The sequence below is a fragment of the Takifugu rubripes genome, chromosome 5 (genome assembly GCF_901000725.2).
Source record: "Takifugu rubripes chromosome 5, fTakRub1.2, whole genome shotgun sequence".
Taxonomy (NCBI): domain Eukaryota; kingdom Metazoa; phylum Chordata; class Actinopteri; order Tetraodontiformes; family Tetraodontidae; genus Takifugu; species Takifugu rubripes.
The window spans coordinates 10,879,555-10,895,978 of record NC_042289.1 but is presented as its reverse complement, the minus strand read 5'-3'; the positions used below and the strand labels follow the sequence as shown (position 1 = coordinate 10,895,978).

The 16,424-nt window shown below is 48.1% G+C and overlaps 1 protein-coding gene across 4 annotated transcripts in view; it reads left to right on the top strand.

The window, feature by feature from the left end:
• micall2a (mical-like 2a) overlaps window positions 1-16,424 on the top strand; it is a 32,829-nt gene that overhangs the window by 1,577 nt on the left and 14,828 nt on the right. For 2 of the 4 annotated variants that reach the window (XM_029836837.1, XM_029836835.1), the window contains exons 4-17: window positions 71-237; window positions 302-423; window positions 495-908; window positions 974-1,137; window positions 1,557-1,605; window positions 1,677-1,834; window positions 1,906-2,058; window positions 2,229-2,293; window positions 2,459-2,582; window positions 2,839-2,941; window positions 3,010-3,083; window positions 3,161-3,275; window positions 3,343-3,389; window positions 3,468-5,024. In XM_029836837.1, the coding sequence (XP_029692697.1) occupies window positions 71-237; window positions 302-423; window positions 495-908; window positions 974-1,137; window positions 1,557-1,605; window positions 1,677-1,834; window positions 1,906-2,058; window positions 2,229-2,293; window positions 2,459-2,582; window positions 2,839-2,941; window positions 3,010-3,083; window positions 3,161-3,275; window positions 3,343-3,389; window positions 3,468-3,547 (1,835 nt within the window). In that variant the 3' untranslated portion in view covers window positions 3,548-5,024. Of the gene's footprint in view, window positions 1-70; window positions 238-301; window positions 424-494; window positions 909-973; window positions 1,138-1,556; window positions 1,606-1,676; window positions 1,835-1,905; window positions 2,059-2,228; window positions 2,294-2,458; window positions 2,583-2,838; window positions 2,942-3,009; window positions 3,084-3,160; window positions 3,276-3,342; window positions 3,390-3,467; window positions 5,025-16,424 lie in introns of those variants that run through there. The other 2 variants (XM_029836836.1, XM_029836838.1) reach the window with 2 other exon arrangements.

Here is a 16,424-nt window from a genome sequence, read left to right as displayed (position 1 = left end):
GTGAGGACGCGGTTGCTTTGGAAAGCTGTAAAAAAACTGTCCCGATGCTAACTTTTCCACTTTTCCACAGTGGGAGGAGTCAAACGGCCAGCGGAAAACTTCAGGGAGGCGCCCTCTGGGAAGAAAAACCTCCCGGTGGTCGCCGGCACCTTCATGCCCAGACCCACCACTGAGATTCGTTTGCCGCCCGCCGTCAATACTCGGAGCTCATCCAAGGGCGACGGCGTCCCCGTTGAGGTCAGTCCAGTAAAGACATTTGTAACAGGTGAGCGTGGAGTGTGAGCTCTTGGTTCTTCCACAGACGGCAGAAAGCGGCAACAAAAGCGGCACTCTGAACAGCAAATGTGCTGCCTGCAAGTGTCACGTTCACCTGGTTCAAAGGCACTTTGTGGAGGGAAAGCTCTACCACAGGAGCTGCTTCAAGTAAGGATTGAACCAACGTCCACTGGACGGTTCCTGCATTCCTCATTCCGTGTTTAATGAACCCCTTCCAGGTGCTGGGAATGCTCCAGTGTGCTTCACGCGGGGGGCTACAGGCCGGGGAACCAGCCGGGCACATTTGTCTGCAACCAGAACAGCTGTAAAGGGTCCTCCTCTGTCTCACCTGGGCGTCCGAGTAGCAGCGGTGAAACGGAGCCAGCGCGGCGCCCCTCCTCCGTGCTGCTGGCTCCTTTGAGGGCTCCTGTCGAGCCCGTCGGTCCCAGTCCGCCCTCCAAGTCCTGGACGGCCTCAGCCCAGAAGACGCAGTCGGCCCGGCAGAGGTTTTTCCAGGCTGATGTCACGACCGGTGACGCGACACCGACAGAGCTCAGCAAAGAGGGCGGGACAACCACCGTGAAGACGCTGGCTGAGGAGAACCGCAACAACAACAACAAGCGTCCCTTCACCGTCCGGCCAGCGGACCGCCGGTGAGTGTCTTCAAGGTTTCTGCAGGTCCCACATCCAGCTGATAATGAGACCGATTCGTCTGCAGGTTCGGAGGCGACCCAGTTTCCCCCAACGGGCCCAGTTCAAGAAATGGCAACCAGGTCCAAGCCTCGGCCAGACGCTGGGTGGGAGACCCATCCGATAAGGAATGTCCAAGAGAAACAGACGCAACCGGCTCGAGACCGGCAGCCGTACGCTCAGACGCCAAAGGCAATCCATCCCAGTTGTTCTCCATCCTTCTTTCTGACTCCCGGCCAACACGCTGCCCCCACTTCCCCCAATTGTCTCCGTCTGTCTGCATTCACAGGAAACAAAGCCTTTTTGTCACTGCTGTCCCATTTACGCAGCCCTTGCATTTAGCGCTGTGACATTTTAATTTGTCTCTCACGCACTTAAAAACGAACTTTGCGATCCGAGCCGTCGTTCTCCCGGAAACGCCGTTCATGCTCGGGTGGAGCCTCCTGACAGTCAAATCATTGGGGATAATAACAGAAGTTATTCCGTTTTCACCAGAAGACATCGCACTGTCTCTTTTTCCTGCTTTTACCTAATGAAAAGCAGGTCCATTATCCGACATCTGTCACCGCGTCTCCTGTATCATATGCTAACAGTAAAATATTCCTCTGCAGTTTCCCAAAGGCGATCGAACCCCCCACCTCAGCCCAAATCAGGAGCAAAGTAAGTGTCCCTGTTTGTTAATGTCTGCGGGTCCACTTATGTCCAACATGTGTCCCCTCCTGCTGACATAGAGACGCTGAACCTGAGCCAGGATCCCCGTCCGCTGGTGTCGCTACATCAGGCCTCTCCGTCGCTCCGCCACCCACAGCAGCAGCTCCAGTCAGTCCTGTTTTCCTACCTGGATCCTGGAGGGAGAGCTCCCCCCGCCACCCTGGGCCCGGAGACACCAGTGAGACACATATTTACGGCTCTGTTTCTTAACCTAAAACCTAATTAGGTGAATCGTTTTACAATAACCAAGGAGAAGCCTCCACGGTCAGGACAGCATTCCATTTGTGCCTCCAGGTTTTAAGTGCGGTAGTCAGCACCCCGTGAAGCCCCCACCTCGACGCCCAGCTGTGGAATCTATTAGCGTGTTGAGCCGCGTTCCTGCCAATCCTGGAAATCCGCCAGGTTTGATTAAAAACATCGCAATCCCGGCAATCAACACACACGCGAGCGGCCTCGGCCATCGCGTCAACAGTCATCCCGCACCAGGAACGAGCCAGGAGTCAGACGTGACAATGCGTTCCTGAAGAGCTGCCATTAAAGGAATATCTAATTCCATTTTATCTACCTCTTAGGTGCTAAAAAAGGAAAGTATTTGTCACCCACCGACGCCTCCAGGACTGAAATGAGGTCACCCTCTGTAAGTTCCCTCCATTAAGTCTCTTAAGAGATTAATTACCAGCTCTACAAATATGCTTTCATTACATTGCCCTTAAAAAAAAGGGAAGAGCCTCTTCAGATTTAAGCAGCCCGAGTCTGGAATTTCAAAGCGTCCGATCCCGACTGGAGTTCTTTTGTGTTTCAGGTGAAGCCTTATCACGTTCCAGCGGAGCAGATCGAGAGGCAGCTTGGCGAGATCGAGACAAACGTGGCTCGCTTGGAAAAAGAGGGCGTGGCGCTGGAGAAGAACCTCCGAAGCTGCGAGGAAGGTGGCGACTTCCTGTCACTCCTTCGCTTCCTCTACTTGTTTAGACCTGCACGTGAAACACAATCGAACGGCCCCTCAGATAAAGTTCCGGGCCGTTCCCGTCTCCCTCAACGACCTTGACGCGGGTTTTGATACTTTGTTTGTTCCGAATGTCTTCTGCTGCTTCCCTGTGAGCAGGAGGCCTGGTTGCTCACTCGGCACTAACATGCCCCCCCGCCCCCAAACCGCTGAAGTGGTTATAAACCTTTGTCTTTCAGAAGGGGACGGGGACATCCTGATGGACCCTCTGATGGTCGACTGGTTCAACCTCATTCGGAAAAAGCAGATGTACATCAGGAAGGAATCAGAGCTGGTGTACTTGTAAGTGAGAACCTAGCCGAAAAAAATAATATGGAAGGTGTTTTTGACAATAACCCCCCCTCCTTCAGAGCCAGGACCCAGGAGCTGGAGCAGCAGCAGCCTGGGGTGGAGGGGGAGCTCCGCAGGCTGCTGGAGAAACCCGGTGAGGCTGCGTTTCCAGACCCTCGACTCGGCCGATGCGTCTTTCCTCCCGCTAAAGCCTCTGACCCGCTGCAACAGATCACTTGAAGTCCAGAGAGGAGCAGCGGCAGGAGGAGAGGCTGATGCAGAGACTGGTGGAGATCGTAGACGGCAGGAACGCCATCGTGGAGGGCCTGGACGAAGACAGGCTCAGGTACCAGGAACCGGCAGGGTTCCGAAACAGTTAAAGACGAGCTGAACTGCGAATGTGTCTTTAACAGAGAGGTGGAGGAGGACCAGCAGTTAAACGAAATGATGAAAAACCTCGGTGAGCAGCCTTCAGAACGCATCCTTCCAACATCATCCCAAACGTTGTTCCAACAGGCACCGTTTTTGTGTTGAACAGGAGTAAAAAAAGCCAAACACAAAAGGAAGGCCTCCATCTCGAAGCTGTTCAGGCGAAGGAGTAAGAGACGAGTGGAATGAGGTCTGATATTTATGAACTACAAAAGAAAGAAAGCTGTAATCCATCGGCTAATGAAGGGATGTCAGTCATGTCTCATGTTTTGCCTTTTTGCTTTGAACGTTGAGTTAAAATGTCTTATTTTCCCCTCGCAATATTAACCGGCTGTTCCCGAATAACTGGTTTCCCCTCACGCCTGAACACACCACACTCTCCGATGCCTCTTTTTGGTGTATTTTCATATCCAAAACGTTAATTAATGCAACCACCCAGGAAACAAATGTACTTGAAAACGGGGTTTTCTGAGGGCTGAGCTGTGCAGGATGGATGAGGGGGGCCCCTGCAGACGCTCCTGTCCTGCTCTGTACTGTAGGTGGCAGCCTGGACCTGCTGCATCACCGGGCAGCCGCTTGGAAATCCAATTTGCCACAGCGGGGACAGTTAATTTCTTTGCTAATTTTATAAATGCTGCAGAAACGTTCGGCCGCGCTGATGCAATAATGTCATGTGAAAGAGGATTAGGCCGAGCGGCAGCTTATGGTGGGAGAAGGCTTATAAACTATAGGTTTATCTTCAAACTGGGTTTAATTAAACATTACTCTTCACTAATATCTGCATCTGGAATGCTCCCCACCTGAGCCATTACAGTGTTCAAACACGGTTTGTGTCCCGTCGTGTGTGAAAATGCTATCCGGGCTATTTATCAGGGGCGCGCGCCTTTGCCTCGCGCGTGTTATTAAATCTTATGCTCCATTTTTTTTTTTTCTTAAACTCGAGTCCTCCAATAAATCACTTCCTGGTGAGCAGGTGAGGGTGATTTTTACTCATTAACAGCCTCTTTTTAAAAAAAATCTGTGAACATTTCCGCTTTTGACTGTTAGTTTAACCACAAACCCCCTAAAAAGATGAAACTCTAAACCGGCGCCGGGGCCTTTTTTTTCTTTTCTTTTTTTTCTTTGCCTTAAACCTGCGCCATAATCTCACGGCTGCACGTGCGTTCGCGGGCGCCATTAATCGCGCGCCGCAGCCCCTCGCGAGCTGCCTCATTTTGAGATGCGTGAAATTGTGATGGTGAACTTGGAAGGCGTTTTTCTAGCCGAGCGCATGTCGGCGACGGTTCTGGTAGGAAAATGCCGGGCGTGATGCGGCTGACAGTCGAGACTGAACGTGTGATATTAGAGTTAATTAAAGCTTTGCGCCCCATCTCCCGCAAATGCTCGCACTTCTGCAATTAAGAATCAAAGGCGAGGGCTTAGTGTCAGGGGGGTGTCTAATACATGGTTTTAACAGGAATGGGACCTGATTTGCCGAGCTCCTAGCGACAAGCATTAACAACAGCTTCAAATTAGAGCGACATTAATATTCATAAGTAAAACAATTCATCCTGTGAATATGTGATGAAATGGAATCCTCTGAGGTGAGCTTCTCGTGTCCAGGCTGCCACCGTTCATTAAAACACGCCGTTACCCGTGAAGTGCTTAATCTTTATGAAAGGTGGGTAAAAAAAAAATAAATAAATCAGTTTCAGCTGCTCCCACGCAAAAAAGATGGAGGTCGTAATATTGTTTAGGCACCTTTAAATTATGATCCTTTATATTTTTTTTTCTTTTTTAGTGGTGTCTGATCGGCCTCCTGAATAAAAACGTTAAACATTTGCTGACGCAACTCTGTGACTGCAATGGTTTCAGTACCATACTACTCATACCTGAGTCATGTAGCTTTAGCAGCTTTAGCCTGTCCCACAACACAGCCTGTGTGTGTGTGTGTGTGTGTGTGTGTGTGTGTGTGTGTGTGTGTCGTCTCATTCCAGCCCCTGCCACAGTCTCTGCCACTAGCCTGTAATTATGATCCTCGAGGTAATTTTATCAGGCTCATTAGCTCTGATGAGTAAACGAGAAGCGTGCCTCTAATTTATTGGCCATCCATGCTGGAGACTTAATTCTCATCAGAGAGATCATAATATGTGCACAGAGAGACGGATACACAGCACATACGTGCAGCGATACGGCCAGCGGAACGCCGAGGCCCGGGAGGTTAGAGGTGGCTCGTGGTTGGAGGGGAGCTGGGATTATTTTAATAAACGTGGCGCTGACGCGCCGAGCTGCTGAACAGCGTCACCTTTGATTCCGACCAAAGCCGCTGTTTGTATCCCGCAGACTCCCCTGACTTTATCTCCCCCGCACAAAATGAGATCCTCGAACCCTCCGCAAACAAAATTGCATTGTTTTGTTCCCTGTTCAGTAGAGATGATCCATTTTCTGCGTCGGGGAGCATGTTCCGGGAGCCGGGCTAAACGCGCTCGCCGTTCCCACTGTGTGGAAATTTGCATTGAGGGGAAATTATGCATGCTGGCGAGTGGAAATGAAATGTATAAAGTGCATGACTGGTAGACTTGACAAGTGCAGCTTTCATCCATCTCAAATGAATAATTTTCACTTCCCTTAAACATCCTTAATCCAAGCATGTTATCAGCGGGCGTGCAGGATTCTACCAGACTTCCTCCTTAACGGCGCAGCAACTTTCGACTTGCCTGAGATTCGCCGCCGCGGTTGCTTACCACATGGTCTTAGGGACTCACACTTATCCGTTCCTGCTGGTTTCCTGGATCAGTAAAATTCCTCCGAGACACAATATATACATAAAGCGAGTCTTAATAGATAGCAGAATGTCTCACTCTCCTCTCCTCTGTGCTGCCTCAGAGGCGGGCTGTATTTTACCTCCGATTCACACTGGCAGAACTCGCAGGATGGTGTGTTTTTAAAAGAAAAAAAGGGAAAACAAACACGGTTGCGGGGTGGCCCTTTGTCCTCTGTTCCGGATTTCAGTGACAGACCCCTTCATGCTGGAGCACGGTGGCTGGGAAGAGCATCCGTAAAGGGATTGAGAAGGATATTCATGGTTAATTACTCATTTACAGCCCAGCATCCGGCAGTTAGACAGGTTATTTTGGGGAACGTTTGCGGTTTTTTTCCACCCCCCAGCGGAGCGCGTATTTACAACCACGTCGTAGCAAACGTACCCTGGCGTCCCAATCCATTTAATGCGAGGTGTTTCCTAAATGCCACTGACAATAAACAATTAAATGCGTAATTGCTGTTTATGCCGCTAATCCCTGTGATAGCCTCTAATGCTAAGGGTTACCTGGCTATTTTCAACATCCACTTTCACAGGAGCGCCAGCTCAAGATAAGAATATTAACCTCATCAGTTTCAGGTAACTTTCAACGTTTTAACATCTTGTCTTAAAGACCTGTGTGTTAGCAGGAGTCTCAGCCTTGGCATTTAGTGACATTTTAAGCCTTTTAACAGAATCCAGACAGGGATTTGCAGTTTCCAGCAAAGGAAAATAATTTATATCCTCCTTTCTGAGAAACTGTGGGTAGAGGGATTAAATGCAGCACAGAGATTTGTATGTGGTGTATGTAAAACAATATTGTGACTCAGTTAATACATTTTCCTGCTACCTACTTTCATGCTTCGAGGAAGTCGGGTTTGTTACTCATTGGGCTAAAGTTGCTTTTGATGCTTATGTGGGTTTTTCTGATTTTTGTTGGGTTTGAAGCGTCCAGATCAGCACCTGAACGCATCACAGAAGAACCCTGAAAGTCAATTATTTTGCAATTTCCCTCAAAATCTTTGACTGTCTCCCTCGCGTTTAGCGTTACATCCCGAACGCCGCCGCGCAGCGTGCGCGCGGGCTGTGAGCGATGGCCGGGAAACACAAAGGGCCGTCTCTGCTCGCCGGATGGTTTGCACCACACACGCAGCTCTGTTCTCTCTGTGGGCAGGCAGCTTTGATGCTCAGCTTCTCTTATCTGTCGCCCGGCAAGGTTAATGAAGTGGTGGCACTTTTTGAGGAAGTAAAAATGGGATGAGTGGCAAAGACCAGAGGAAGCTTGGAGATGAAACGTGGCGCTCTTAGCAGCTGTAAGTGGCAATTTTGGTGAATTACATAGACAATGAGGAAGAGGGTTGTCATCCTCTTAAACATAAGAGTTGTGTGAATCAAGAATGGCTGATTGCATCTCTTTCAGTTGGGTTTTCTGTGAAATTACATTAGCATTTCTGCGCCACTTGTAGCTTGATCTGTCAAACATCCCCTTATGAGGCCAAGTCAGTGTTTCCACTCTGTAATGTCATGAATTATGTTGTGGACGCTAAAAAGGACTCCATGAAATGCTAAGCAGCTTTTCTCTTTTTGGGGGGTTTGTCGGAGGCAACAAGTCGGTCATAACTCACAGAGGTGGCTTATTTTATTTGTAATAGTTGCAGTTTAGCTTAAACAAAGTGCAGAGATGCAGGCGTAATACGCTAAATATAACTGGTGATGTAGTGCTAATGCTCCTTATTCTTTAGCTTTTTGGTTTTAATATTCCAATTCCCTTTGCATCTATAAGTGCTAATAGGTAAACAGACCTGAATGGAAGAAATGAAGCAGGTCTGTACATGCCAATGAATTAGCATATAGATGAGTTCATCTCATACAAATAGTGCTCTTTTGCCCAGAACTCCCTGCACTGTGCAGAGATCATGTATGTAAAGTATGCATGGCGCAAATGTAAATTAATCCATTTCAATCATCGTCCAATCTAATTTCTCTCCTCATTCCCCCTCTTGCTTTGTGAAACGTGTGAAAATGTTTCCAGGATATTTCACTGAAACTGTTCCTCAAAAGATGCTAAATTGTTTGAGGGGGATTGTCAATTCCAAATAAACAGGATCGGGATTTTTTTTTTTTTTTTTCCTTTAACAAAAGCGTAAAATCAAAACAAAGCTGTAAAAAAAAAAAGAAAACGAGCGCCACTGACTGCCTGTTTTGTGTTTTGATCCTCATTATTGTAATTCCTCAAACAAACACCACCTCTGTGAAAACACAACTATTTGTTACATAGCTCTTGTTAATATGCTAAAAGAAGCTTATGGAATTGGGTCAGCTAATTAAGCAATTAGCTTATTTCAGCTCTGTGGTCAGGCTGTTACTAATCTACGGCATTATGAGCCAAGATCTGCCAAAACCAAGAGGCTTGCGCGGCTGCGCCTCGTATCCCGTTTGACAAAGGATCATGTTTGAAGTCATCCTTCTCGGAGGCAGAAAGGCAGAAGACTTGTCTCTTTCCGCTAATGCTCACGTTTCTCATGCAAATCCCCCCAACTGAATAGGTTGTTTATTGTCTGGTAAATATATTGAGACATTTATGCGGCGCTGTTGAAGTGTTTGCTCTCTGCAACTGTAACTGTGTTAACACACATGAAATCCCAGACAGATTAGAGTCTGATGGCGCGCGGGGAAACAGAAAAAAACACGATGAATGTCGGAGGTTTTCAGCGGAGCCAGCCATGTGTTAGCGGCGCCACCGACACATCTGCGGATTAATCTGAAATTTTCCTTTCGCTGTTCGCTACTTCCAATCTGGAACGGGAAGGGATAATGTGACATCTTTCACCGGTTCCGCCATGTTTAAAGTTTGTTGGAGTGGTCGTGCTGTGATAAAATAAGAGTAATTAGCAGATTTCTAAATCGCTTATATATGTGAGGGGCAAATTTATCAATGGGTTTTTTACATTTTTTAGGGTTTCTCGGCTGTAAAGAGGGTTCATTAAACCGCTGCTCTTGTAAGTTTCAGACAACAAACCCAATGGGCTGTACGGGCAAAACTTATCATCTTCGCTGCTGAATAAGCAACAATGTTGTTATTTACATTCGTTAAAAGACTCTAATGCTGATGGAAGTCTTTTCAGATTATTAATAGCATTTTGATGAGCAAAGTCTGAGAGAGGAGTGTCCCTAATTGAAGGAAAAGGCTTGAAATGCATTGTTAACGGGTCAGAGCGGCGCCACTTATGGCCCTGATGATGATATGCAAGGTGTGGAAATGCGTTTCCAATCTCCCTGGCTGGAGCCCATCAGTTTCCATTCAGATGTGTGTGCACTTGTTCATTAAGCTTATGCGTATCATCAACCGGCGCACTCATTCTATCAGGCAGATATGGCAGGGATAAAATGATGTGAAGGATGGAAATTCAAACAACCAGTCTCATTTGCAAAGGTCATTAAAGCCCAGCATACATTAGAAAATCTGCTAATTATGAAATGGCTTAACTCCACATTCAGTGGGATTATGTCTGCTCATTTAGAATATGTTGATCCCCTCCCTTACTTGTCACCAGACAGTTGATGTATGAGACTTGTGGCACAGAACTAATGTTCCCAGTGCTTGTCGGTCATCTTAACTGACTGTAAAAAGTCCATAAAAGTGGCCGTCTTGTTCGCGGCGAAGATCTGCGTCAACGCCGAGACAGATGCGGTTTTAGAGCCGCTGGGAAAAATCTGTTGTGCTGATGATATTTGGATCATCCACTTCATCCTTATTTCATATTAAAGTCAAAGTAAATAAAACCCATTAAAGTAATTATGGCTGTGATTAAAACCTTTAAGCTGCTTTTTGCTTCAGATGTTTTACCTGGAAAATCCTGCAGAGGGAATCAGGCGGTCGGGTTTTATTTCTTTTTAAATACAAAATTAACAGTAACATCCGAGATATTATACTTTTAATGCGACACGTCTGAAATATTGAGGCTACAGCAGCGTTAGATTGGCATGAAAACGCTAAAAATGAGCAGATGTGCTTGTTGTTGCCTGCTAACTGATGACCTCTGCTCTGAGGACCTTTCCGAGCGACGCCCACCTTGTACACCTGCCTGGATCAAATCACCCTGAATTTGGTCTATTTAATAATCCAATTGCCAATTAAGACGCGCGGCCCTGCTCAGATCTATAAAAGGTTAATAAGCCTCAGCTGCAGTGTGGTTCTCTTGGGTAAATGTCACTTAGATGTGGGCCAGCGTGGGTCAAGATCTCCCTCCAGATCTAAATTTAATCACATAGCATCGTCTGGCCCCGTCCTCACCCTCATTAGTCCCTCGCTCGTGCAGGAGTGTGATCTGCCCTGTTGGAGCCCCGGCACTCTCCCTTCAGCCCCCCCACCCATGACCCGGACGTGCCATCGGCCGGCGGAATCCACACATTTACTAACCTGAAGGCCAAATCCAGTCCGGCTCGGCGATTTGTTAGCCGAGCCGCCACCTGACGGGGCCCCGCGCCACCTGTCGGCCCGCCCCGCGTAATGGCGGGGTGACCCGAGCCGTTCGAGCAGCCGCCTCGTCTTAATTGTCTCCTCAGAGTTTAATTAAGTAGCTCATCTACCGGCCAAAAGACGAGGGCGGGGGGGAACGGAGCGCCGAACCACTTCAAATCCACTGACACAGAGCGGATCGGGGGAAGATGGCTGCCGCTGCGTGAGGTGCACCATGACGAGGATGTGCACGATTAGAGCGGATACATTTCCATGTTGTTTGTGTGTGTGTGTGTGTGTGTGGGGGGGGGGGGTACTGTCACGGACTCTGTGTGCATTACGAGTGTGTCACTTCCTTCACCGCCGCGCGTTGAAAAGGCGTCGCGGCGTCGGCGAATCCACACGGACCAGGATGCAAAATCATTTAGTTCTGAATATTAATACGAATTATGTACAAAATGGGTAATAATTCTTCTGCCCTACAGAAGTGATTAACATAATTCTGATAAATAGGCAGATGGCAGAATGTGTGAATTGAGTTCGATTTATCTTAATTAATATCTTGAACCTACTTGGAGAAAGGTAAATGGCTCCAGCGGGGCCGGAGATGTTCCTCTGTCTTGTGTGTGTCTTTCTCATGGCCCTGACATGTAGCGGTGGCCCGAGGATATTAGGTGGCTCTCCAGGTATGCAACACACCCGGGCTGATAATGAACACACACACACACACACGTTTATAAAACAGACGCCTGAACTGCTGCAGCTGGGAGGCTAAACATTTATCCTGCAAACACCTTCCTGCGAGCTCTGATCCGCTCTGTCCAATAAAGTGTGAATTTCTTTTACTCACCACAAATGAAGGCAATTAAAATGTTAATTATTACAAGCAGAAAGGGGGACAAAGGAATTCAAATAAATTGATGTATTGACATTTTTAATTAATTCATTGGGGTTCCTGCTGTGTTGGATAATTATGCTTAAGTGTTTAATTACATATTTTGATGGGATCCTCAATTACTCTGGCTTAATAAAATACCATTAGCCCGTCTCCCAGGTTCTGAGCTGGTATCCATTGATGTATTTAAGTAAAATATTAGATTACGGGCTGCCGGGGATGTGCGGCGGGTCTCCAGCCCGCAATCTCCGCTAAATCTCCGTTAACCTGGAAGTGGCTTCTCACATCAAAGTTTGACACAGCGGCAAACAAACAATGTCAAATTTACATATTAATTAGCGGCAGCCGTGCGAGCGTCGGTTATGAATTCAAATGCGCGGCTCTTTCCGGCGACGCGCTGCCACACTGCCCCCTTGTGGCAGCATCAGCAGTAACCCAGAGGAACAATTTACCCGGGGCCAAAGGGCAACACCCCCACCCCCCCCCACCCCCCCCAACAACAACTTCATGTTTCAATGTCAAAGTTTCAGCACAGGGAAGACATTTGTCACCAGTTTATGTTCCGCTAATTCCTCCCAACAGTGACTCCACCGCTCGCCACCTTCCCCAGCTGGGTTGCAGATCAGTGGGAGCAGAACACGCGTGTGTCTGCAGGCTCCGTGGCGTCGACACGCGTTCCTTCATGTGTTTTACACCCTCTTGTTGGGAACGAGGCTCCTCGGCGACGGCTCAGAGGCAAGATCCTATAATTAGAACACAGTTCAGTTGGTTAGCAGGTAATTTACCTTGAGGGTGGGAAGTCTAATTATTGCCTTTGAAAAGCTAATTTAGCTTCAAACACTTTAGGTGTCTCTTCGGCAAAGGGGAACGTGTCCTGGAGCGCAGCCCAGTCGGATATGCTTTTACTGCTTCACGTTTCCGTGACTGACAACCGTGTGGCGGAGGTAAAACCGCGAGAGGAGGCGGACGCCTTTGTTTTTCTTCACCGGCGCCTCGACCTGCCGATAAATGCTCCGAGCCGGCGGCCGTCTCATCTGGCAGATGGTGTTTATGAGAGACGCCGGCTCCCGGCAGAAGCAGGGACTGGGACGGGATCACACCGGAGTCTCTGTGGAGCGGCCCGGCCTGGTTACCTGATGGCGGCGCCGCGGCCTCCACCTGCCGGAGGGCGGCGTTCACACCACGGTCCCTGGGCTCCACCTCAGAGACGGCTGCTATTAACAGCTCGCACCCCTTCGATCAGACACTTTTTAAACAGGAAATAAACATTAGCTGGGATGATCCTGATATTTCCAGGGAGGTAAAAAAAAAAGAAAGGCAGCGACGATTTAGGCGATTTAGGATTTAGGCGCCACATTAGGTCAAACGCCTGTATATGGGTTGCCGATTTCTCCGTCCGGTCTTAAAGGGCACTGGCTCCGGTGAACCTTGTTTACTCCTGGCTGCCGGGGCGTTCAGTGACACCAGCAGAAGCTGTAGGACAACAGTGTCCGTAGCCGCGGGGAACGGTGACAGGTCCACCGCCGAAATATGTGCAAAGTGTCAATAGTCTGGATCTCCTCTGTCCAGCTGGAAGCCTCTGAGCTGCTAAAACAGAGCCGGTGATTAGGACACAGTCACCCCAGTCATTGCCAATTCAGATGTCTCAGCCACCCCGGGTAGGACGGTTTGATCTGCCTGGCTGTCATTGATTCACAAGGCTTCCAGCTGGAGCAAAGATCCCATTGAAGCGTGAGATAGAAGCCTCTCCATCTTGGCACATCTTGGCCGGCTCAATCCCCCGCAGGCCATTAGGGATGGAATATGTTGTTTTCTATTTTTTCCTCCAGTAGAAAAATACAGTCTGTCTTCATGCTATAACAGCCATTACTTAATTGTGCCGGATTTGCCGAGCAGAGTGTTGCTTTAATTAAGCAGCTAATTGCAATGTAGCTCTTGATTAGCTTTGGGGGATGGGAATGTTCAGACAGGCTGATACGTTGTGCACACTTCAGAATCATTTACAGAAATTGAAGCTAATTTCGCTCTCTGTCTATTGCTGCATTAATTTAATTTGGGTTGCTTTTAGCTCATTAACACTTCTAATTAATACGTTGACACCACTATTAAGATGTCTCTCTTTGAAATTGCTGTCTCCTGATAATCAGGATGGAAGAGGCTGACGAATGGCGGCCCAGCGACTGGGGAAAAACGTGGAAAACTCCTTCAGAGTGACAAGAAGGGAGACGCCGTCCTCATTTATAAAGCTCTAATATCACGGTGGACACTAATGGGGGCTGTGACGGGTGTAAATTGGAAATGAAAGGAATGCTGATTGTTTTAAAATCTGATCCAGCACAGGCGTGCGCGCCCACGCGCACACGTGCGGGTAATGCTCGAGGGAGTCGGGGGGCGGCGGGGCGGCGTCGGGGGCCAGATGCCATACACAGCTGAAGATCACGCCTGAGTGGCCGTGTGTTTGGGTTTGTCGTTTTAATGAGCAGAATTTAGTGACTGTGGGCTGGTTACGCCCGCGAGGAGCCCCATCACGTTACCCCACTTTAACCAAACTCCACCGGCTCGTGCACGTTCTGGGTGGGTCTTTTTTTTTTTCCTCTGGCAATTATAGAATCAAAGGGCTATTTTTTTTGCAATTAAATTCACGTGTGAATTTCACTTCAGCCGTGTTAAACCCAACACACACACACACCCATCATCCACAAAAAAAATGCCACTTAATTGATCCATCAAATCACAAATCACAGCCGAATGATTAACTTCGAAAGCGGCCTCGGCGGCGCCGCGCCTCCGCCTCCCTGATTGACTTCCTCTCACATTCTCTTCCATAAGTTGAGAAATAAGCATCGATCGGGGGCAGGATGGCGTTATTTGGCACGGCGATCAATGGAGGCGCTTGTTTTCCTGCTAAGTGCTTCCCTCACTGAGTTTTCCTGAGGACGGGCCGCTGTAGGAAAGCCTTCTGTTTAGCACTTCATTAAAAGCGCCTCTAATAGGAGCCACTGGGGAGATGCTCCATGCATCGTGTGTAAAAGCCAACAACATCTGCATCAATTAACCCCTTCGTCCCCACGGGGCCCATTAGGAGGAGGAACACCCTTTAAAGCCGCATATGGTTTTAACTCACAATGGAGAGGGAACACAAATAATTGCTTGTTTGATTTTACTCATTTTGTGTGCGTTTGTGTGTGTTTCGTGCAGCTGATGTTTCTCGGGACTGCGTTCGTCAGTTTTCCCGAAGCCGAAAAACACGGGAAAAGACCAAACGTGTGTCTTTGACACAGCTGATGAGCCAAAGGAAACAGTTGTCACATAGAAAATTGCTGTCATAAGAAGCTAATTATGCTTTATGACGCCAGCCGCGCATTCTTGGTGAGACCGGCGCCTTTTCATGAGCAGACAGGTCCAATTAGAGAATCTCCAAGAGCCGCCACAACAGTTGGGACACCTGAAATCATTATTGGCAGGAGGTCTGCCCGGAGTATTTACTGAAAAACCTCTCACCGTCTTTTATTTCCCATTCAGACTGGATCGGGCTGCTCTGCTTCTCCCGGCACCATAATTAACACAGCAGATATTAAGAGAGCCCAAATCCGAGCTGTTTAACATTTCACCAGTTAAATGTTAAACAGCTGGTGTGAATAGAAACAGTCTGTTTCCCTTTCATTTAAAGAAGGGGGAGGCTTTTCTTCTCCTCTCATCACCTGTCGGCGGGCGTTTATCCTCCGGCGAGCGGCGACAGCGGCGACGCTCAGCCGACCGCAGATCAAATCAGGAGTAATAAAATCACTCATTTTGGTTAATGAGCATATTAACAGCAGAGGTAGTGTTTAAGCACAAACAAGAACAACAACATTAATAATTGCAACTCTCCAGTGCCTGGCTGATGTAAGCTTTAATAATTAACAAGTCTTTGTCTTATCCCCTGGAGGCTTTATTCCCATTATCCAACTAAGTTACAAACGAGTAATTACGCTTTCACCCGACGGTCACGACTGTTTACCTCACAATGTCCCCGGTCCAGTTTTAATGGTCCACATCTATCCGTCTTACCTGACAGAGGCCTGACTTTAAGGCGAGGCCTGGTATTTGCGCTTATTTATTTTGCTCTTTTTTCCTCCCCTTATTAGAGGATTACTCCTCTTACCTCCTGTGTTTACATATTAGCGCTAATCCAATTGAGTCAACAAGGGCACTTAGTGCAGGCTATGAACTGAGTCTCGGGGACTTAGAAAAGGGAGGGGAGAGGATATTAATTTACTTCTTCTGATTTTAGGCTTCCAGGGAAAATAGTTTGGAGCATCTGCTATGACAAATGAAGCATTGCGAGAGCGCATGTTGTCAGGAGGAGCAGGCTGGGGAGCGAGGCGGCCTGTAGAGGGCGCTCCTGGTCGCTACTCTGTTCCTGAACTGTGTGCCAAATGAGGATCTTCAGACTCCGGAGTCACAGTTCCCATCATTTTCTGCTAAAAACACACAAACAATCCAGATTTATTTATTTTTTGACAGTGGTCAGGATACAGATATGCGCTCGGTGTAAGTTTAGTATTTGATTTAGCTGCAACGATTTCTCGTTAATGAGGATCCAGATCCCAGAGCCCCCCCCGCTTCTGTCTCCCTCCCTCTGCCATCATCTCTATAACATCAGTCATGATCTTTGACCCGAGGGCCAGACCTCGTCTCAGCTCAAACTAATTAGCCTTTGATTGCTGTTGACTGCACACAACACGCGTGGCACACTGGAGAGGCGTTATGCTAACATGGGAACTGGTTGCTACACTGGTTTGAGCACGCAACGCGCTAAGCTGCATGCGCTAAAAGATGCATTGAAGATTTTCCACGTCCCGAAACGTCACTCCTCACCGAGCCCAGCCTAATGTAGAAGAATAGCCTCATATTATACAGAACTCAATTAATATGTCTTGAGCTTTATTGG